This window comes from Coturnix japonica, chromosome 1 (genome assembly GCF_001577835.2).
Source record: "Coturnix japonica isolate 7356 chromosome 1, Coturnix japonica 2.1, whole genome shotgun sequence".
Taxonomy (NCBI): Eukaryota; Metazoa; Chordata; class Aves; order Galliformes; family Phasianidae; genus Coturnix; species Coturnix japonica.
This window is the reverse complement of record NC_029516.1, coordinates 88,677,481-88,699,746: the sequence shown is the minus strand read 5'-3', so window position 1 is coordinate 88,699,746 and position 22,266 is coordinate 88,677,481. Positions and strand designations below refer to the sequence as shown.

Genomic DNA, 22,266 nt, shown 5'->3' with positions numbered 1-22,266 from the left:
GACTTCACAATGAATTTCAGGATTTGACTTGAAGGGCTCTACACAACAGGGAGCATGTATCCACATAAATATTCACTATTCTCAGCCTCATTCACTATATCTGGGCCCCAGTGACCCCGCTTATGGCAGGGGAAGTCAGACTAAATGGCCTCCAGACATCCTTTACAACTCAAAGGATTCCATTTACTCTCTTCTAAATATAACATTCACCTTTATTTCTTTAAACCTTTTAAATAAGATTTTAAAAGGACACTTGAGGAGTTTGGTTTGACATATTTACTGACATTAAATGTATGGCAAACGCAGCCCAGATACATATTTACAGAACAGCAAAGCTAAACCTGAGTCAAATCATCACCTAGATGGCAACCATTCTCGCAACAAGCAGACAACCCTGTCAGCTCACAACTGTTCGGTTAAGTTGTGGTTGAACTCAATGATCTTTAAGGCGTTTTCCATCCTAAGCAATGCTATGATTCTATGAGCTCTCAGGCTATTCCATCCTTGAGCAGGCCAAGTAGTTTCACATCCTCACATTCATATAGACACAACAGAAAAGGAAGGAAACCCCAAAACTTGGTTTTGGGGCTGCCAGGAGAGAAAAGAAGGGGAAGTATCTCTTTATATGGTTTTCTGAGGAAAACATTTAGGTGGCTAAGAATTGGAGTAATAATGAAGAACTACTAAGTATATGCATACTGTAACACAGCACATAGAAAACAATGGAAACACGCTGCTTTAAACATGGTCAGAGGATTTTCTATCACATTACAGAAGCACAGAAAAATCAGCTCTATATTCCAATTCCACTGCCCCACAGTATTATTACTTGGGTTCTTTCCAACCCATTCTGTGATCCTATAATCATGATTTCTGTGATCCTATAATCATGATTTCAGCACAGTACAACAGAACTTCCCAGCAAAACAGTGTCAAGTGAGGCTTGTCCTTCTGCTGTTATCATACTAATATCAACATTATAAGTCCCTCTAATTCCCCCCCAAATCTGTTGGGTTATTAGAGCTATTGGTGGTGGATCTTTCAAAGCACAAACTCACATAATCAGCAAACTAGGTAATATTTGCACAGACAGCAGCTGTGCAAGTGCCCACCCTGACAGAATGCTCAAGTTTTAGCTCATGTCCTCATCACAAATCCACGTGCTTGGACCCAGCATCAAGGGAGCTGCCAACAGTATACACAAGCTGCAGCAAATTAAAACCAATGGGCTCAGTAACCAGCTACATTATATACATGGGAAAAAAAGAGGCTAGAAGATTATAGGTATACAGCCAGCTCTTCAGGTATACATCATTATAAATTCCAATTATTATTATTACAATGACTCCTGGTCATTTTCTGTTGTAAAAGTATTTTTTTCTATTCCTTTCCCCTCTTCCATTCACATATACATACACCATCACAGCCAAATGTTAACTTTCATAGTATCAGCCCATGCAACATCACTGAGATAGAAGCTCACTCCTCACAGGAAAAATTACAGTCTAGGATATCAATTTCACTGCATCTATCATTACAAATGTACTTCTGAATGTGTAAAATAATAATAATGAAAATTAGTCATTCCGAGATCTAAGACAATGCTGCATATTTTTAGCTTCTCGCTCCAAGATGATTTTCCTCGCATCCCAGCCAAACACCAGTTAATTTAGTTCACGTTTGAGGGACTTTACAGCCCTAACATCACCCATTTATTATCCATCTGTCACCAAAAGGCAAAGACCTACCTCTCATCCCACAAGCAGCAGGTCAGGGTTTTGTTTAAATGATTTTTAAATGACTTTTATTCCCAGACAACCATCACAATTTCACACCTTGCTCTGCATGGTATGAAAGAGATCCCACTAAAAAACTCCAGGTGAGTCCTTTGTTCTACAGTAACGACAACATCAAATGCTCTAGCAATAAACAAACTTTAGAAGCCTCGAGTTTGCTCAAGCCAGCAGGATCCCAGTCTGCAATTCCTGCAAATAACAAGGTCTAAGGGTACTGTCAGACCACAAACTGTTTCTGAAGAGGCAGCTGTGCTTTCCAGGCTGTGGCCCCAGCCAGCACCAGACCATGCGTGCGTGGCCAGGTGCCACCCTCTCCTTCCTGTCAGACAGCACTGCCCACTGCCTTATACTCCAGCCACTTGCCACAGGCTCTTGCTACACTACCAGAAAACTGTTCTTTGGTTTTAATTCATTTCCCACTGACTTTGTGAGAGCCAGAGCTGGTGCAAGGGAGAAGACGAAACTTCTCTGCTTTTTTTCTTTTAAATCCCATTTTTAATGGAGTGAGAGAAACTGAGGGGAAAAAAAGTCTCTCACAATCTTTGCCCTACTTCAGCACTACTGCAGAAACCTTATTCCAGCAGAAGATAAATGTAAAATTAATACAGCAGCACAGCACTTGTAGTGATCTAATGCTCCTGATATAGCCATACAGTGCACTGCACACCAGGCAAATACTAAGCCCATGACAGGACATACTGCAGCTGCATGCTGTCCAGTATTCCAGACCAGAATGGTCACTTTGACTGCAGCTGTTAATGACCGATATCAAAGAACATGCTGCTCATAAGCTCTACGAGATCAGAAAGGATGTCACAGATTCAACATGAGAATCCTAAATAAAAGTTAAATCACACTTTCTAAGGCCAGTCCTTATAACAAATAGTCCATGGTATCTAATTGCAATCACCCACAATCTGTGGCAGCACCAAAGCTACCACTGGCACTGCTGCCCAGAGAAGCTGTGGTGCCCCATCCCTAGCGGCAGGTTGAATGGGGCCCTGGGCAGCCTAAGCTGCTGAGGGTGGACCTGACCACAGTAAGGGTTGGGGTTGGATGGCCTTTAAAGTCCCTTCCAACCCAAACCGTTCTATGATCCTTCGCAAATTAAAGTTGCATTGCCTTCCTACCAACAACATGATGCCAACACATTTTCCATCAAACAACAGAAATACTGAACTCCAACAGCAAAATTTCCAATCATTTTCCACTCAGAAGCAAAAGAGCCTTGTCATGGTTTAATAATTTTGTAATTTTGCTATCAGTATTCCACATCATAACATCATCTAAAGCATGAATAATTTTACTGAATGTGCAACTTACAGAAGAAGACTACATCTCCCAGAGAACAACACGGTCAGAGAAGGGTCACGGGACCTGGACACTATATTATCTCTCTGGCAGGCTGGACTGACGTCTTTCGAGTTCTGGCATTCAGGGGAGTGTGTGGGAGCCTTCGCCGTTTCGCCTAGATTCACAGTAGGCCTCTCAGTTTTGGGACTCATTCTCTCTCCTATTTTGCTTGATTCGTTAGCTTGATTTCAATTATATTATATTGTGTTATCCTGTGTTTCGATATAGTATTTAGTAAATAAGTGTGCCTCCTTAGATCGTTGCCTCTGTTTTCTTTTCCTAATTAACTTTTCTTCCTTTCGGCCTAGGGCCCCTGTGGGGCCCACAGCCCCCATCACGGACACAGGTAGATTTTTGTTTAAACCGTGACAAGCCTTCAGCATGTTTGCTGGGAGTAGAAGGTGGCTGCAAAATCCTTCCCCGGTCTACAAGTAACACAGAAGTGTTTGTACGGTGCATACACGCTCCCACCCAGCATTAGAAAGTAGGTGGCACAGTTACCAGTCATCTTCTTTACAATACCTCTAGAAAAAGCTCCAAGGCAACACGCAAAGGCAACAGGATCTGGAACTGGTGACAAACAGGGACCCCTGTCCATTTTTAACATCACAAAACCCAGAGGTTATCCAGCATGCCAACAGACTGGTACCTAATGCAGCAGCCCAGTCAGCTTCAGATGAGGGGTGATTATGGCTCAACCGGGGTTGTCACAATACACATTCTGTGCCTTCCAATATGACTCCCATAAGACACATGCAAAACTAGAGTGAACTTCTAAAGCCTCTCAGTACGATGGGTGATATTTTTCAATTTCCAAACATATAAAGGAACACTGTGGTAAAGAAAAGGCTTAACTCCAGTATCCCACATAAAATAAAAAAGAAACAGCTGTAAAACATAGGTGCCTGAATCTAACAAGCCTGCAGATGACTACTATCAAATAATGAGACGACTCTCAAGTACGAAGAGTAAATACATTTGGCAAGACTCTAAATGAAAGAAAGCACACTCCTCTAACAAATGACAAATCGTGTAAGAGACAAAATTGGAATTTGGAGAAAAGAAGCTGAATAATATGAAAGCACCTGTCCAAATGAGAAAGGACACCAAGTGGGGAAATGCCACTTTGCAAGTGCTCTAAAAGCTATTAGTGTTATCGTACTTACAAATGGTTTCTCAGCTTCCACATAACACTTCCATCACAGTTCACAGAACGGCCCAGGTTGGAAGAGACCTCAAGGATCACAAATCTCCAACCCCACCTGCCAGGCAGAGCCACCAACCTCCTCATTTACTAGATCAGGTTGCTCAGAGCCCCATCCAACCTAGCCTTGAACATCTCCAGGGACAGGGCATCCACAGCCTCCAAGCAGATAAACACAACTTATCAAAATGAACTCCTAAAAGCAGTTTCATTCTATTCTATGACTGTGTCTGAATTTCAGGCAGGTACCTCACTTCTCTTGAGGTCATACAGATGTGATAAGAACACCTATCACAGAAACCACACACAAACCTCAAGCCTAGTATTCACTAGTCATCAAAAGCAATAAATGGCATTAAGCGTAGATGCACAATTCAGTGTTCAAAACTTCCAGGCGTCAGACCCTTAAGACAAGTAAAAATCCTGCTTAAATCAAATGGAAACATGTGGATTATGGGGTACAACACAAGTGAAATAATGACAGCTTTATTAGTAGGAAGGATCCACAGAGACATCCAATGCTACTATATGGCATGCATCGATTCCCACAGATTCCACCTAGATGGAGTCAAGTGATACAGGACAACTGAACAGTGATGTAACAAGCCTTTAAAACACCACCGCTCTCTGACAATCTTCTAATAAATACATCAAATGCATTTTTCTGTCTACATGAGCTTATATGCACACGTGTAAGGTGGAATGATACAAAGATGGAAACAGATATTCAAATTTATAAGGAAAAACTCACAGATATGGATGCCTTTGCTGGGAAATACTGAGGTAATCTCCACGAGACAGTGCCTCAGTGGTGGTCAGCCCTTAAATGAGGTCTAGAGGAGGCAGAGTCAAGCTCCACCCCTTTCGGGAGCACAGCTAAATTACTCTCACCTGTGCTCCCACAGATGACCCAACACTTGCCTCAGATGATTAATCAGAGGTTCAGGCTGTGATTTCCCATACAGAGGGCTCTGTTACAACTGTAAAAACTCAGTGTTGCAGTCTCTCACAATGGCCCCGTCACAAGACAACACCTGGTTTCAAGAAAACACTCATGCTGATGGCTTTCAGCATGCTCCTGAATTTCAACTAGTCATGTATGTTACTCTGAAAGTAATGCTTCCCGCTTATTTTCATGGGAACTACAACATGGGATACAAAGAGCACAGTAACACTATCTGACAAAGCAAAATCTCAGCCACATAAGAACATAGAGCTGACTGAGACGCTCTTCATTTTGTGGTGTGTGACCACTGTGTATGGCTGTCCAGAATGCGGCCTGACTTTCACGTTACTGCCGCTACTGTTGAAACACGCCATCAACTGCCTCACTGTGCTCACATCCACAGGTTGGCTTCCATCAACATTCAGCAAGCATTGATGAGTGTCAGTGGGTGCCATTTTTTCTGCATGGAGGAATGCAATGACACGCCTTTGTTTCATACATAATTCCGTATCAGACACCATTCTGTCAGGCTGCTCCTCTGCTGCCATCTGTCACACAGCAACAAAATGTAACAGAATATTGGTGGGAAGGTTCAACCTCTACTGCCACACTACCAATATCTGCCTCTGACATCGTGGGCCAACATAATAAAATAGGAGGCACTGCTTTCAGAGCAGCACTAATTTTGATAGTCTCAAAAACATTACAGCTATGAAAACTCATTGGTAACAAAATAAAGCTGTCTTGAACTGCAAGATTCCTGGCCTACATTGATTAAAATGTTACAAAGCTTGAAATTAGTGATGTCCCTAAATACACTGAAATCAAACCCACCATCAGAGACAGGAACTCACTAGGATTGCTAGACAACTGAAATTACCTCAATGACATTTTGCACCAATCTGTCTTTCACACTACTAGGATCAAATTCTACCTTTAAAGCACTTCATAGAAATTTTACTATTGACTTAAAATGTGTTAGACCTTTGAAATCTAAAACCGCAGACATCACACCATGTTCACCATGACAATAACCACGTTGTCATCTATGGGAAGATACATACACAGCTCTCACCAGAAGGCAGTGTGAGTACCTCAGTCACCCCAATGCATGTAAATGGAGTTATATTCCTTTTATTCATTTCTAAAAACTGGGATAGCAAAAGCAGAAAGGTGAAACAGACGCGTTTATTCTTAAAAGGCTGCATAAAGCTTGTTTGTTGATGGCCGGCAAAGACCTTTGTCCATCTACTACATGTTCTGAACTAAGGCCCACGGTACCATGAGAATGTGGAAATCTTAATGCTGTAAAAACGCAACATTTTAGGTGGTGGTTGCACTCAACCATGGCCCAAACAAATGCTGCTTTCTACAACCTTAACTTAACCTTAAGGTGCATTAGCAGAACACAGCTTTTGACAACATTTGTTACCTATATTAATGTTATGCTAAAGACATTAAAAATCTGAGATATCTTGGAATCACCAACGTTGGAAAAGATTTCCAAGATCAAGCAGTTCAACCACCTACCTACCAACAATATTTCCTCGCTAAACCATGGCCCTCAACACAACATCTAAATGTTCCTTGTACACCTTCAAGGGCTGACTCCACCACTTCCCCAGCAGCCCATTCTACCAACTGACCACACTTAGAGAGAATAACACCCAACCTAAAGCTCCCCTGGCACAACTGAAGGCCACCCCCTCTCACCTATATCTCTAGTGAGATAAAAGACCAACTTCCACCTTGCCACAACCTCCATTCAGGTAGCTGTGAAGAGTGCTAAGGTCTCTCCTGAGCCTTCTCTTCCTTTAGACTGAAAAATCCCAGCTCCCTCAGCCACTCTCCTCATAAGATTTGTACCATTCAAAACACCTTGTTGCCAACTTAAGAGTTTCAAATATTCACCAAAGAAAAAGAAAAAAAAAAAAAAAAATTAAGAAATGTCATTTGTCAACTGGTCACTAGTAAAACTATTCCCTTTTGCTTGCCACAAAGCCTGAGTTTGCCCCATTTTGCAAGACATGCTCCCACTATTCTATTCAGCAATAAGCTGTTGTAGTTCAGTCTCAGCTTCAAGTTAGTTTGTCACTGTATCTTCTTGTGTTTTTAAATAATCCTTTTTTTTTTTCCTAATAGAAAAGATAGAGTACATCAGACAAGTTCCAACTTTGTTCTTTGTTTACACACAGCTAAGTACTGTAATTCAGGTTACCGGCTTTCCACTATCAATTACCCTTGCCTTAATAACCAGAAGTTTACATGTGTTGCAAGTACAGCCTCAGCTACCGCCCTATCTACATACTGTGCACACAGTTCTCAGGCAGACGTTGTGAGCAAGTTGCATTAATTTAATCATGTTCAGTGAAATTAACACGCACTCCAATCAAACAGCTTCCACTCCTGGGTGGGTAGCTGACAAAGTGCAACCACCACCTAATGGAAAAAGCCTTTATTCCCTAGCAGGAAGAAAACTGAAGTCTATCCCAAATTCATAAAGCCATCTGTTGTGACAGCAGCCTTTCCTGGTGCTCCAGCCTGTTACTGCAGCATGCTGCTGCTCTGCTCACCCCAGGGACAGAGAGCAGCCCCCTGGGGAGATGCTGAACGCTCCCAAACTGTGAATGTCTGACTGCTGACTCCAGAATATTACACCGGCAGTTCAGACACTGGGTTCTGACAGGGAAGTTTAGCACATCCATTTAAAGAAAAGAAAAACAAGCAAAAACAAAAAACCTGAAAGGAAAGGAATGAAAAAAAACACCACTGACTTCGTTCTGACTTGATGCAAACTTTGCCACACTGCACAATCACACTGAGCAGGAGAACAAGAAAGTGAAACTGTTAGAACACCTTCGTTTCTCAGAAAAGCAAAGCTGCCGTCACGAAGGTCTTTCCAACTCAGCATGAAAGAACAGGCAACACAGACAAGACACACTGTCCCACCACTCTGAATTTTTAGATCTCTGAGCTGTAGTAAGTGAACCACAACATGTCAACAAGAAAAAAAGTATTTCAAAAATAAGTTACCTTTTAAAGGAATATCTTCCTATGTGAAAACATGCAAGTGAACACGTTGCCCTTAAGATTCTGGTTTACTTTTTCTGCAAAGGAACACCAGGAATGTCACGTGTGACTCCTGGCTTTTGCCAGGCTCTGGAAGCTGCAAATCAGTTTCTCACCACAGAAAGCAAAGAACAGCAAAACACAGGAACCCACAAGCACATACGGGGCACCTGCAAAATCCCAAAACTGACACTAATGGGCTGACCGTGCTCATCCCAGGCATCGCTGTTGGTTCAACCAAGACTTGGATCTGTTCTAAGAGGGCAGCCCTGAGCTGGGTCAGGGTGCCGAGGAGGTTCCACACCTGAACCAAATCCCAGGATCATGAGGCTCAATTAGTCCCAGTCCAAAGGGAGCATATGAACAGGAGAGGGAATGACTGTTTACAACAGCGGATAGTGATAGGACAAGGAGGAACAGTTTTAAACTGAGACAAGGGAGGTTCATGTTAGAGATTAGAAGGAAGTTTTTCACACAGAGGGTGGTGACACGCTGGAACAGATTGCTCAAGGATATTGTGGATGCCCCATCCCTGCAGGCATTCAAGGCCAGGCTGGATGTGGCTCTGTGCAGCCTGGTGTGGTGGTTGGCGACCCTGTGCATAGCAGGGGGGTTGGAACTGGATGATCATTGTGGTCCTTTTCAACCCAGGCCATTCTATGATTCTATGACACTCTAAATAACTGAAGTTATGGGGTGAGATTCCCATCAATTAATCAAATAGATGGACCGGCAAAGCTTAGGTACAATCTTCAGCCAGAAACAAAAGAAGATTTAGACAAGAACCGAAGTTTTAAAAACGATACTCCCTTCCTTGCTTGTGATCAGCTCAAGTCTGACCTGCTCAACACATTCTATCTTCACCCAGAGAGACCCACAAACTGACAATTTCACAGGATTAGAGATGCTACTTCCTCCCTTCACAAATCTTTTCAAGAAGAAGGAGAACAAAAAAAGTAACAGTTCTATTATCCTCCCACTTACCTCTACAAAGCACTTTTAGAAATGCGAAATATTTTGCTATTTTAAGATAAGAGTAATTTGCTTTATGACCTCGTCAACCAGCCAGATGATAATGACAGTATTATAGTTGTAAACTCCTGCTACCGTCACCAGAATTATCACTGAATATATGTGAAAGATTTTCCAGAATGCAGCAGGTTTTAAGCTACCACTAAAGGATTCAAAAAGGTGCAGATTCATAGCATCCTATGCTAATACAACAGCAACAACGATAATTCTAACAGCTCACAAAATGCCAGAAAAACTCAGCAGAACATTCATAACATGGGAAGCATTCAACATGCCAGCCTGAGGAGACTTTCTAAAAATACTCCGTCACTGGTCTTTGTGCCTAGCTCTAGCTTTCAGAAAACACAGGCCTGAGTCTGGACAGACGGTATAGCTGCATATGGTCTGAAGGTTTTTAATAAACATCTTTTAAATTACCTACTAAGATGTGTATATCTACATTGGTGACTCAACTGCATATTACAAATAATTAATGCAAACTACTGAGTAGCTGGTGACAACACGGGTAGTACACCAGTCTGGTTATTCTCCTTTCTCTGGCCAAAAGAGGTCATAAAACTTTCAGTGTCAGCCAAAGCAGGTCTAACTCCCCATATCGAAGCCCATCATGATTAGCTGGTGTGCCACATAGCCCACACAGAGGCAGCCTGCACATGGGGAGATACATCATTTGGCCCCATTACATGGCCCATGGAACACTTATCAGATGAAGGAGAACACCTGCAAGAGAGGCTCTGGTCACATGAGGAAACGTGGGTCCACGGGGCAAATGGCAGGTGAGGCAGCCCAGAGCTCAGCGGATTGTAACACTGAGATTATGAAGGCTGTATGGTTGCTGGGAAGGTCACCATCTATCAAGGTGAAAAACAGTACAACTCTCACATACTTTCTGCATGTACCACATGCCGAGGGGATATTCTCTGAGATCACCTCCTGACATTCAGAACCGAAGAAACATCACTGTTTCTGTTGCTGGAGACACATGACTGCATCACCTTATGTACAGACAACTGCACAACATTAAAAAGTTAGCAACTATTGTTTTCAGCAAAGAAAAGCTGTCACTACTACAGCACTACACTCTTCCAATAAGGACATCAAATAGGTCAAGCACAGCAGAAATACGTACACTAGCTAACAGAGGTTTCTCAATATCCTGAAAAAGAGGAAAAGAAGTGAATTGTATTAGACCTTGCTTAATGCCATGCATTGTTTCTAGTGCTAAATATCCTCAAAGACATGTGCTTCTCCAAAATTTAAAAAAAAATTAAATTAATTAATTAATTTAAGAGCTGATATCTCTAACTTTATTCCTGTGATTAGACTACCAATATAGTGCTGAATCACAGGTCTGAAATAACAGGGGAGTGGAAACAAATATCCTTTTGTTTCAGGGAAAGGAGAGGATTGATGAAGTATGCTTTAAGTCCATGTACACACTAACACTCAGCCCTTCCCCAAAAGCAGTAGAACTCGATGACACACATAGCTGAGACGCCAGCTATCGCCCTCTGAAATCCAGTTTCTCCAATCTGTTGTCACAAGATGACCATCACAGTAATTACGGTTAGGCTGACACACTGCTGAAGCATGTCTGACTTCTCCACATCATTTTTTTTCCCCCCAATTACTAGAAAATTACCTTTTGCCCCACCCCTGCTCTTGTACCCACTGCCTCAGGAACAGGGACCAGAGAAGGGCCTCCACAGCACAAGAGACTCTGCAGCCACATTCAAATTCTCTGGGCTTCATGTGGTAAAAACAGACAGCCTACAAACACCCCACCACACCACAGGATCACACAGGAGCTGAGAGTGACAAGAGTAAAAAGACTGATTATTTGCTCCAGAAGATAAATTACCGCTTTCAATAAGGAGTCAAGATGATCACTCAACATGTAAGAATTTCCTTTGAACTGATCCAAATTCTTTGACTGTACAACAAACTAAAGACAGCTTCAGTGGGAAGTGGGCTGTTTGTACTTGGGGAATTTATTAATAAAAATGTGCATCTCCCAGTACCGCTTAAGTTTGACACATACTTCCTGTACGACAGTAAGAAAACATCTGATGAACAATGTTGGGAACCAGAGTTGTGAATAAGGTATGCCGGTGACTCAGCCATCTCTTGGAAATCCAATATAATTCTGTTTAGATGTGGTCTCCTTGTACTAACAGAAAACAATCACAACAAACTTTGAGGTCTGCAGAACAAACTCTATTTACAGAGCATGGGACCTTCTTCTGAGGGATGATGATGAGCTAGTGGTAATCCCTCCAACCATGCCTCAAGCCACTGTACTTCCATAAATTTTCTTTTTAAAGGAGAATAAACAGTACAGTGTCAAAGTCTTTCACCCAGTTAGCTGCTTGATTGCCTCACTAAATAATGATTGGAGTCTAACACGATTTTTTCCAAGATATTCTTAAGTTTGTCTCTGCCTCCCCCAGAATGCAACTAAGGATGAAGCAGGTAATAAGGAATCCCAGTAAAATAATCACATGGTTCAACAGAAATAAAAAAAAAAAAACAACTGTACTATGAAATAAAGTTTGTAGTTTTATACAGCTTCTGAAGATACTGTAGTAATTTACTTTCATAGAGAAATGTCAGCCTCAGAATTCTTTCTGACTTTAATTCTGTGTATACAGCGCCCGATGACCCGTACGATTCAACCCCCAGCCACTTTTTAAGCTTATTACACACAACTGTAAAGGTGGATTGGAAGGGACCTCTGGAGACCCACCTTTGTCCAAGCCACTGCTAAAGCAGTTCCCCAGAGTAGGTTGCACAGGGAAATGTCCAGGCGGGTTCTGAATATCTCCGGAGAGGGAAACTCTGCCTCCTCTCTGGGCAGCCACTTCCAGTGCTCTGTCCCCCTCACAGTAAAGAAATCCCTGAAACTGTGATCCTCCTGAACTCCTGACCTGTAAGCAATAGTTCATCCATAACGTTTTCCCTGTAGCGCAGCTGATAGACTATGGAGTCCTAGAAGGGTGCAGCGAGGATTATGTAACAGAATGTCCAATACAGTAATTAAGGGATATTTAAGTAAAGCATCAACTATACGTTTTGTGGAAGACCAGCTTCTCAGAAAAGCTGTCAGATAAATACCACCAATGAAGAAATATTCAAATACAGAAAGCACAGCAGAAGCCCGATCAGCAGAAGCCTGGCATGCAGTCTGCTAGCCCTCCTCAACTGAAATCCACATCAACAAAGGAAAGAAGGGACAAAAATGTCCATTCAGCCCTCTTCTTCCTACAGAAGCTGCCAAAATACATGCTCCTAGCTGACAGCAGCCAAGAGATACCTGCCTCGCCCTCCAGGAGAGCTTTGTGAATGCAAGTTGCACCACCTGGACCAATTACATCTTCATCACTGCTTATGAAGTGTAACCATTGCCATTAAACTTCCATCCTGACTATGCCCATGCAGATCTACCTCCATGATCCCACAAAACCAGGACATGCCTTGGAAAAAAAAGAAACACAGCAGGGGAGAGGAGGCAGGTCTGTCCTGTAAGCAGGGCGGGCACACGAGCAAGCAACAGTTACCTTCAGGGGGGAATAGAGAGCCCCGTGCTTAGATTCCGGGATCCTCTTCCCCTTGCCAGTCCCATTTGCTGCAAGCAAAGAACTACAGAGGGTATCCATTTCTGAAGAGCTTTTTCAGCAACTCCCGATCTACATTAAAAGATGTATAACACCGCCACTCGCTCAGCCCTATTTCATAACGTGCATTAACACAGCCCCTAAACACACCGCTTTTCTACTTCAGTAAGAGAGCGTCACGGCCATGTATGTGTCACAGCCCCAAAATAGCTGTCACCTTTCGCACACACTGCTCGGCCTCGGCATGCCAAGCACACGAGCATCCTCCACCCGCACGGAGCGGCGGCCAGGCCCTCCCGCAACCTCGGCACCGCGCTTTTCTCCCTCCTCCCGCAGCCACGAGCGCAACAGGCCCGCACACCCACCCCGGGGCAGCGGTCGGTCGGCTCAGGGCTCACCCCGCAGCCGGCGCTGCGGACAGACCCACGGCGCGGGCCGGACGCAGGCCCGGCTGCAGGCGGGACCACGCTTCCCCGGGTGGGGAAGGCGGCGGCGCGGTTGGCCGTGGCCCTGCAGGGAGCGGAGCGGCCCCGCTTAGGCCCGGGCTCGGCCGGGGGCAGGGGCTCGCGGCGCGCTCGGGGCCGGACAACGCTCTCACCTTGGCGGCGCCGCCGGGCTGCAACACGTTCTGCTCCACCGTCATGGCCCCGCGCGGCTCCCGGCTGCGCCCCGGGCTCGGCGGGCGGGCGGCGGTGGCGGCTGGGCCGGGCCCGGGCTGGGCGAGCGGAGCGGGAGGAGGAGGAGGCGGCGGCGACGGAGGCGGAGGAGGAGGAGGGGCGGGAGGGGGAGCCCGAGTTACCGCCAGGCGGGCGGGCCGCCGAGCCGGGCGGCCGCCATGGGGCAGCGCCGATCGGCACAGGCTCCGCCGTCACTCCCAGCGCGGCCGCCACCGCCCAGCGTGCCCGGAGCGCGGCCTACGCCGCCGGCCCCGCCCTCAGCTCTTCCGCCGCGGTTCCCAGCGGCAGCGCCGCCCCGCGCACCTGCCTCAGCGGAGCCCCGCTGCCCTGCTCGGGCTGGCTGCCCTGCGGTTGCCTAGCGGGACGCACTGCTGGCAGCGCCTGGCTCCATCTTGGTGGCGGAGCCCGCACACGGCCCCGCGGGACGGCCCGGCCCGAGCGGCCTCGTTGCCCGGCCGGGCTCGGCGGTGTCTCCGCCCGGAGTTTGCTCTTTCCCCGGCCCGGTGCTCAGGGAGGCGGGAGCTGCTGCAGCCCGTCGAATGCCCGCGGGAGAACGGGCTCCGTGCGGGACCTGGCGGCAGCGGCACTCACCTGCTCTCTGCGGCTACCCGGGCAGCGACTTCTGTTCTGACACGGGGCCTGAGGATGCACCACGCCTCCCCCATAACTCTTGACCGGGATGGCTGCGAGGTGGCCATAGTCGGTTCGAGGGGTAAATGGGAACAAATGGGAGCTGCTTAGGACGATGTGTGTGTGTCTGTGTGTTGAGATCTGCAAATTATGGCACCTCAGATGAACGGCATTATGGAAAAATAAATACGTAAATAATTTATTTAAGACCAGTTTATGGAGTCAAGAAAATGGCAAGAAGCTGGGTTTGGAGCATCCTTGCAGCCGGGAGAAAGTAAGTCATAGGAAGTGCAGGGGGTGAGGGGCGGGTTGGGTATCTGTATGCACTACTCTCCTCACTGCAGTTTGCAGGCCCAACTGGTGACAGCCAGAGCTGCTTCCCCCTGCCATCCTCTGGCACTGCATGGATAGGCCTGTGGGCTTGGCACTGTCCAGGGGATGGTGAATGTGTCCCACCTGAGTTTCTCGCATTGGTGAAGTCTGATTTGTAGGAAAAGCTTGGGAGAATGGCTCGCCTATGTTCCAAAAGCTCTGCAGCTGCAAGCCCAGTGCATTGAAATGAGTTGTGTGCTGCTTGTCTGCCATACAGAGCATTTATGACTCAGTAATTCAATTTCTTTCCCCACATAAGATGAGGTTATCAGGCAATGACATCTCTGCAAGCTCTTGGTCCTTAAGAAAAGTGCCAGTTTTTGCACAGCTAGTGACAACCTTTAAATATTGCCTTAATTCACTGCAGTTTCTGAGCAGGAGGTGTTGCAATTTGATCGATAGTACCTTTTCTAAGGCTTGGTGCTCGTAAATTGTATCAGTTTTAATGTTTCTGCTTTTTATGCTGCAAAATACAAAGCAGTTTTTAAAATCAATGCTCCCTAAGAGTTTATTGCGCAAAGGGCGAGAAACAACAAAGATGATATAATGAGATCAAAAACAGCTTACAAATTGCTTTTCTGGGAGTAAGCAGAAATTATCTCTTCTTAGACCAGTGTCTTTGTGTAAGATTGTGAACAGTAGGACTTTGGTTTGTTTTGAGAAGAGTTTCCTGTTGCACTGCTAAGCTGGAGTGCTGGACCAGTTCCTGTTCCCTTCCAAAATATAGATTTACTGTATTATTTTACAGCTTATTCTACACTGTGTATTTGTTGTTTTGTTGGTGGTGGGTTTTTTGTTATTGTTTTTATGTATGCTGCACTGTTCATAGTCAGATAACTTCAATTAAAGGCATTAATCGCTTATACTCTTTGGAAGTATTTGCTTCAGTGTCCCACTAAAAGCAGTACTAGAAATTGTTTTGCAATAATTTGTTCAAGTCTGTTTCCCAGGTAGACAGAATGGATCCAAAAAGGTGTTGAAAAGAATTAGTGATTTTTACTCAGTTTACCTCAAATCAGGATAGGATGACAAGGTATCATCTTCCATTAAATTCCTTCCCTTTTCTACCTCTTTCCCTTCACCTCTTCCCAAAAAAAGAAAAAAATAAAATGCAAAAAAGTATATATATAAATAAAATAAAAAAGAAAAAGAAAATATCACTTTCGAGTGATCGTTTAAGCAAAGAAAAAAAGAAAGAAAAAAGAAGAAGCCTGATGAACACACCCCTGAGACACTGATCTACAACTGAAACACATCTGGGCCACCGTACTGCTGGAACTGAGTTTCATGTTCCTTTCATGGCATAAGTCCTATGTGAGGTACATTTAGCACTAGAATCTGTATTTTGTCAGGCCATGTTTAGAAAGAGCTGTTGACTCACTGATAGTGTTCCTTAGTATATGTAAGGAACGGTTGTTTCAGAAGAAACTGAACAAGAAGGCTGCTTGATTTCTAGGGATCCTTCATTCCTTTTCTGCTTCCAGATCCCGTTGGCTGGAACCCACATTCATTTTGTGTGTGCGACAGAGAATTCAGCACAATAACTAGGCCCTCGAGCTGTCACTCCTGCAGGTACTGCATGAAAACAGCCATACAGGAGATTGCTTTCTTAAATTGTGTAATTTCATCTAACCTTCTGCACAACAGTACTCAAGAAGTACTGTTTCTGAGACATGCCACCTTAACAAGGAACCTTAACATCCTGCTCTCCTCCTGCTAGTCTGCAGCAATCATTTAGCTGTCTCATATCCAGAGTTGGGAGCGTTTTACTGCTAGTTGTATAGGTGACAGTGCATAGAAAACTGATCATAAAGGGAGCTTTTTGGTCCACAGGAAAATGAAGACCGTGTGATTATGTTTGCTTATGAGTCTCAAAAGCTGAAATTTATTTCCTTTTTTTTTTTTTAATCCCTTCCTTGTTCCTGGTAGAGTTGGCTACAAGTTGGGTAACATACCTTACTGTACCTTTAATATCTCAAATAGTACAGGCTAAATATTACCGTCCTGGAAGTTCAGCCTTAGTTTCTCCTCACCTTTTAATGGTGAAGCAGGGTAGGATATCATTTGGAAACCACATTGCAGTGTCTGGGTGCAGCCCTCACCTCCAGCTGCTCAGTGCCCTCAGGAAAGCTGTCCTGTGTGCTCACCCTGGCTGCCAGCCCCCTAGAGAGCAGATCCACCTGAAGGACAGCTGCAGCTCTACCACGCCACACTGCTTGTTTTTCTGCTAGATCACTTCCCCAAAATGGTTCACTGGCTGGCAGCTGAACAGCTGTGCCAGCCCGAAAGAGAGGGTGACACAGGCTCAGCAATAGCACATGCTGAGCTTTGCTTCACCCACTTCTTAAACCAGGCAGTGACTGCGCCTGTCTGCAGACTGCCCACTGCACACACACTGTGCTCCTGTTCATGGTTCTCATGGTCTTCCCATTTGTATGAAAAGAAAAGAAGACCTCAGCCAACCACAAACCTCTTTAGCACATTTTGTCATATAAAAATATCATATAAAACAAAAAATAGCTCATTATTTCCCCTTTTTTTTTTTTTTTTTTTTTTTTTTTTTTCCCCAATAGGTTTGTTTTTGTCTTTAAGCTCATCATTTATTTAGGACTTTAATTATACTGTAGCTACACTGATTACTTCCTCAGGAAGTACAACCTCTTGGTTTTCTTTTCCCAAATGTGTGACCTGTTATATCAGCCATGAGAAAGCAATGGTATGAAACGTTAAATGCTATGAACACACAGCATTAACCCTAGAGAAAAGCTTCTGTGGATGTGCATTTATAAAGCCCATTTTGGAACACTTCCACTTTTATCTTTGCAGTAAATAGTTCTGACACATGAAACAAAAGCAACACAGCTCCAGAAGCTTTTTAAGCACAACACCTTTTAAACCAAAATGTTAACAATTACTCTCTGTATCACTGGTGAGTGTTCAGATGTTGCTTCTGTGACTGCAAAATCTCCTGTTGGTTACTCCCTGCGGGAATCAAACCAAAAGATTAGTAAAGCTGTAACTCAGGGAAGAGGGAAATCAACACACAAAAGCCCTTTAAAAACAAAACATAAAGCTAAAAGATATGAATGTAAGCTTTGTTACTGTACAAAACAGAGCCTCATATTCCATGATGTATGTATTTTAAATGTGAAGGTCCCTCACCTTCCAGTTGGTTCTAGACAGCAGTTGTCTATTCATATGTCTCCTAAAAGTCAAATACTATATTTAAAATAAGCAAACAACAAAAGAGAACTGCAGCTGAATTCCATAGAACCCACCTCTGGATTCTCAGAGAGCCTGAAAACCTGCTTCGAATGCCTTACCTTAGCCAGCTTCACATTTGATTTACTTTCTTGACCACTCCTGTGCACTGATGATATATTTCACACAGCCTTCCTGAGAGGCAATAAGGTGTTTTTCAATGTGGCTAAAGGTAATTTAGAGCTCAACACTGAAAACTAGTCGTTCCACAACGCATTGCCCATTATTTATCAAGCAATAGCAAGTTTCAGAACCTCTCCCTAAAATGCTTCTTTCGTTGGAAAGGTAACTAATTTACTGGAAGACATTTCACAGCAGATTATTATCTCAATTGAATCTTAAATTCAATAGCAATAAATAATAAATAATATGTAAATAGTACTAAAATATTGATAATTGTTTAAAAAAAAACAACCTTTCTGAAACTTCAGCTAATGATTCTTTCCAGTGTTTAGGCTGAAAGCATATCAGTTCTTATATTTTTTAGCATCATGAGAGCATGACATTCAAACATTCAAGGTCTAAACAAATTATATTGGATTATAAAATAATTAAACCAGTTATGCAGAAAATTATCATTTGTTATTATTTATTTGTACTTCGTTTCTTTGGTTTGTTTTTTTTTTGTTGGTGGTGGTGGTTTGTTTGTTTGTTTCTTGGTTGGTTTGAAATAGCAGAACTTTCAACCAAATAAAACGTCACATTTTCACCTTCGCGGTTATTTCCTTGCTTTATATTCAGGCAAATACTTATTGAACATAATGACACCCTCTTGTACCTCCTGGACAGGTTTCCCCTGCACACAGTCATGTACATACATGCACTGTTCCTTAATTAAATAATGAAAGATAATAGCTTCATTAGCCAATGACCTTATGTTTGATCGTCTGTGTGGACAGACAAGGTTGCTCTCCATCAGGATCCTTTAACTGACAGCCAAAACCAGAAGGCAGGGCTGGTGGGACCAGTATAAAATTTACATTTTTTACTACTGCCATTTTTTTCATGCCAGTTTGTCCTACCCCCCATAAGCTCCTACTTAAGGGTAGAGAGATGAAAGGATCCAGAGCATGGAAGCACGTTATTTTATTGATGGGCATAGATGAAAACCTTTGTTCAGGTATTCTGTTCTTAAGGTAACCAAAACTCTTCAGGTAGTTGCCTAAGCTCCCTGCCCTCTTAGATACTGAAGGAATTTAGATACTGTGAGATGGGATCTACAGCATACCACAAACTCTGACTTGGTAAAATGCTGAAAGAGGCGCAAGCCTAATATCCTACCCTACAACAGACTGTGAGTCTACTTTTGGACAGGTGGGAAGCTGTTCTATGTCCAAATTCATGTTTCACAACTCATACTTAATGATTCATAGCCACCTCCAACCACACCACTTCCTGACTGCTGCACAGTCTACAGCCCCCATATCTGGCTGCTCTTCTGCAAGCAAGGCTCCAAACCATTGGTGATGTAGGAGGACGCAACACCCACATCTTTCCAACTCTTGGGAGAAGACTTGAAACACTATGAAATTAAAAAACAACAAACATCGCTACCAGTTCCTAGTCTTTCATGTAAGCACCCAAAGCTGCTGTGTGTCATGTTGATTCATTGCTGCCAGTGTGCTGAAAGTGCACCTACTAGCGTCCACAGGAAAGGTGAACGAGGGAACATGTCTTCCCATTTAGGATAGCTGCACTTTTCCCTGGCAGGATGGAAGCACAACATCAGAGAAACAGATCTTCACCAGCACTTGAAGATCTTATCATTAAAATGTAGGTGGGATTAATAGTTCTCACTCTGCATCACACAGAACTTCTCAGAACTTCTCACTAGTCTAGATGCAGTCATTATATTTTTTCAAATTGTTTTGTTTTGGCAGGAAATAATATATTCTTTATGTTATTTCAATAGCACGTGGTATCTAAACATGTTTACCGGCTGCCCCAGCAGCAGCTTTGTAAGGCAGTGGGCATCTGAGAAAATGACAAAGTATCTGTTTCCTTTTCTTCTCATGGTTTTAACCAACAAGCTTGGTTCAGTTCACTTTTACAGGACGGTGCTGACAGTTATAGATCATTTTCGCATCTCTGTTGTATGTGTGTCTCATCAACATTTATAAATATCTGAAGTGCAGGTGGGCGTGTGTTGAGTGAATTGGGCCAGGCTCAATCAATGGTAGTGCCCAGTGACAGAACAAGGGACAATGAGCACAACCTGGAACACTGAAAGTTCCGTCTGAACATAAGGGAAAACATTGTGAAGGTGACAGAGCAGTGGAACACCCTGCCCATAGAGGTTGTGGAGTCTCCTTCTCTGGAGCTATTTGAAACCTGCCTGGACACTTTCCTGTGCAACATACTGTAGAGAAATACTTTAGCAGTGGGTTGGACAAAGATGATCTCTAGAAGTCCCTTCCAATACCTACAGTTCAGTGATTCTGTGATCTGACTTGTTTTAAACATCTGGGTACGGTGTCCATTTTGCTGATTAATTAGTGAAGGTTTTCATATTCTATACTGGGAAGGTTACCAAAAGGAAAAAAAAATAAAAATAAAGGTTTTAGTTAATATAAAACTGCCCTTTCAAGTCCTCTTTAGAGGCAGAACTGTTGCTGGTGCCATTGGGCACTCCATATGTAGCTGTATGACAAGATGAAAGCCTTTAAACAAATATTGAATTATTTTCTCTTTGTATTCACATGAAGGACAATATTGGTCACTGTGAGTAAGCTGGCACCACAAAATCTGTTGCTTTATATCACAGAATCATAGAATGGCCAGGGTTGAAAAAGACCATCATGATCACCTAGTTCCAACCCCCCTGCTGTTTGCAGGGTCGCCAACCACCAGACTAGGCTGCCCAGAGAATATATATTCTAATGAGATTTTTAGTCCCACTTGTAGTGAACAGGCCAACTAAAATCAATCATTCAGTACATGAAACACTTTAATCTTATCCTGTGAACAGTGGACTGTTCTAGGACTCTTCCTCATCACGTCTGGTAACAGAAATGAAACCCATCTAATAGTACACTCAGCTTAGTGACCTTCACTGATACTACTGCATCAGACAGCAGACGCAAAGGCTTTAAATGTTAAAACACGAACAGCTGGGGTGAAACATAAGACTGAAAGGGTGACACATTTGAAAAACTGGAGCCTGATGAGATGAGATGGGGTCATAAATTGTGTTAGTCATACTGCGTGACATATGATCTCCAGTGGCACTTGCTTCTCAAAGGGGGCTTTCATTGACAATCTTTTGCACAGCATTTGGAATAATATTTAATACAAAACCTGCTAAAAACGTATTCAACTTGTTATACTATTACACATTTGTTACATGTTTCCAAGGGAAACCATTCTGGGGGCTGGCCTTGTTGGCATGAATCTCAGAGTTTGTAGAGAGGGGGTGTGGGGAAGATCTTAGAGCACCCAGGACTGTGTAGCACTGCTCAAGCATGCTATACATGTGTATGCTCAATATTATATTCCAGAGAATCAACAAAGCAAAGAAAAAAAACACAGCAACAACAAACCTCCAAAGGCAGAAAAAAACAACCCAACACCTATGTATCTAATGTAAGAATAGACAAAACAAAGACAATGAAGTCACCCATCACATGAACAGGATATGGGTTAATTATTTAAGCACAAAGGCAGGAGAAAATGTAAAAACTTTCTAACTGTAGCAGGTCAGCATTACAGGTAGGTGGAGCCTCATACATCTATCATAGTGCTGCATCTAGAAAATAGAGGTAGAGCAATCAGTTCCGAGGGTTCTGTTTATTTTTATTAGCTGAAGCTGAGAGATGGCATGGCTAAATACCAGTACAAAGGGGTGGCAGTATGTAAACTATAAGACTCATACAGTGTCAGGGAGGGAATGTGGAAAAAATCCCTGCAGTAGAGGACAATGGGCAGGCACTCCGTGTGCCCCAGGCTGGATGGCCTTAACCACGACACCACAGCTCTTCTCCTGCTCTGTGAGCATTCCCAAATGTGGGACACTTTCATGTGCTGCTGGAGAAGATGTGGTGCTGACTAAGAACATGAATTCCATGCATGCAATGACAGAGCAAGACAAACAGGACAAGAGATGCAAAATTCCCATTCCCACCAAATCTACATATGCAATAAGGTGATGAGTTCAGGTAAACATATCTTTTATGGTATGGAAATTTGTTGTCCACATTGTTATTTTGCTTGTTTTACATGGTAAAAGAGAATGTAAGCCCTTTTTACTATTCTAGGGTATTCTGTTTTCCACAGAAAAGACACTGAGTTGGCGTAATACCTAACTGAAATGTCT

General features: G+C 43.5%; 1 protein-coding gene across 4 annotated transcripts in view; it reads right to left on the bottom strand.

Moving 5' to 3' along the window:
- The window catches only part of USP25 (ubiquitin specific peptidase 25), an 87,365-nt gene extending 73,491 nt beyond the window's left edge, over nt 1-13,874 (bottom strand). Inside the window, exon 1 of one of the 4 annotated variants that reach the window (XM_015880498.2) lies at nt 13,613-13,874. In XM_015880498.2, coding sequence (XP_015735984.1) covers nt 13,613-13,657 — 45 coding nt within the window. In that variant the 5' untranslated portion in view covers nt 13,658-13,874. Of the gene's footprint in view, nt 1-5,104; nt 5,125-12,957; nt 13,107-13,612 lie in introns of those variants that run through there. The other 3 variants (XM_015880475.2, XM_015880491.2, XM_032448505.1) reach the window with 3 other exon arrangements.
- Between the last annotated feature and the right edge of the window lie 8,392 nt (nt 13,875-22,266).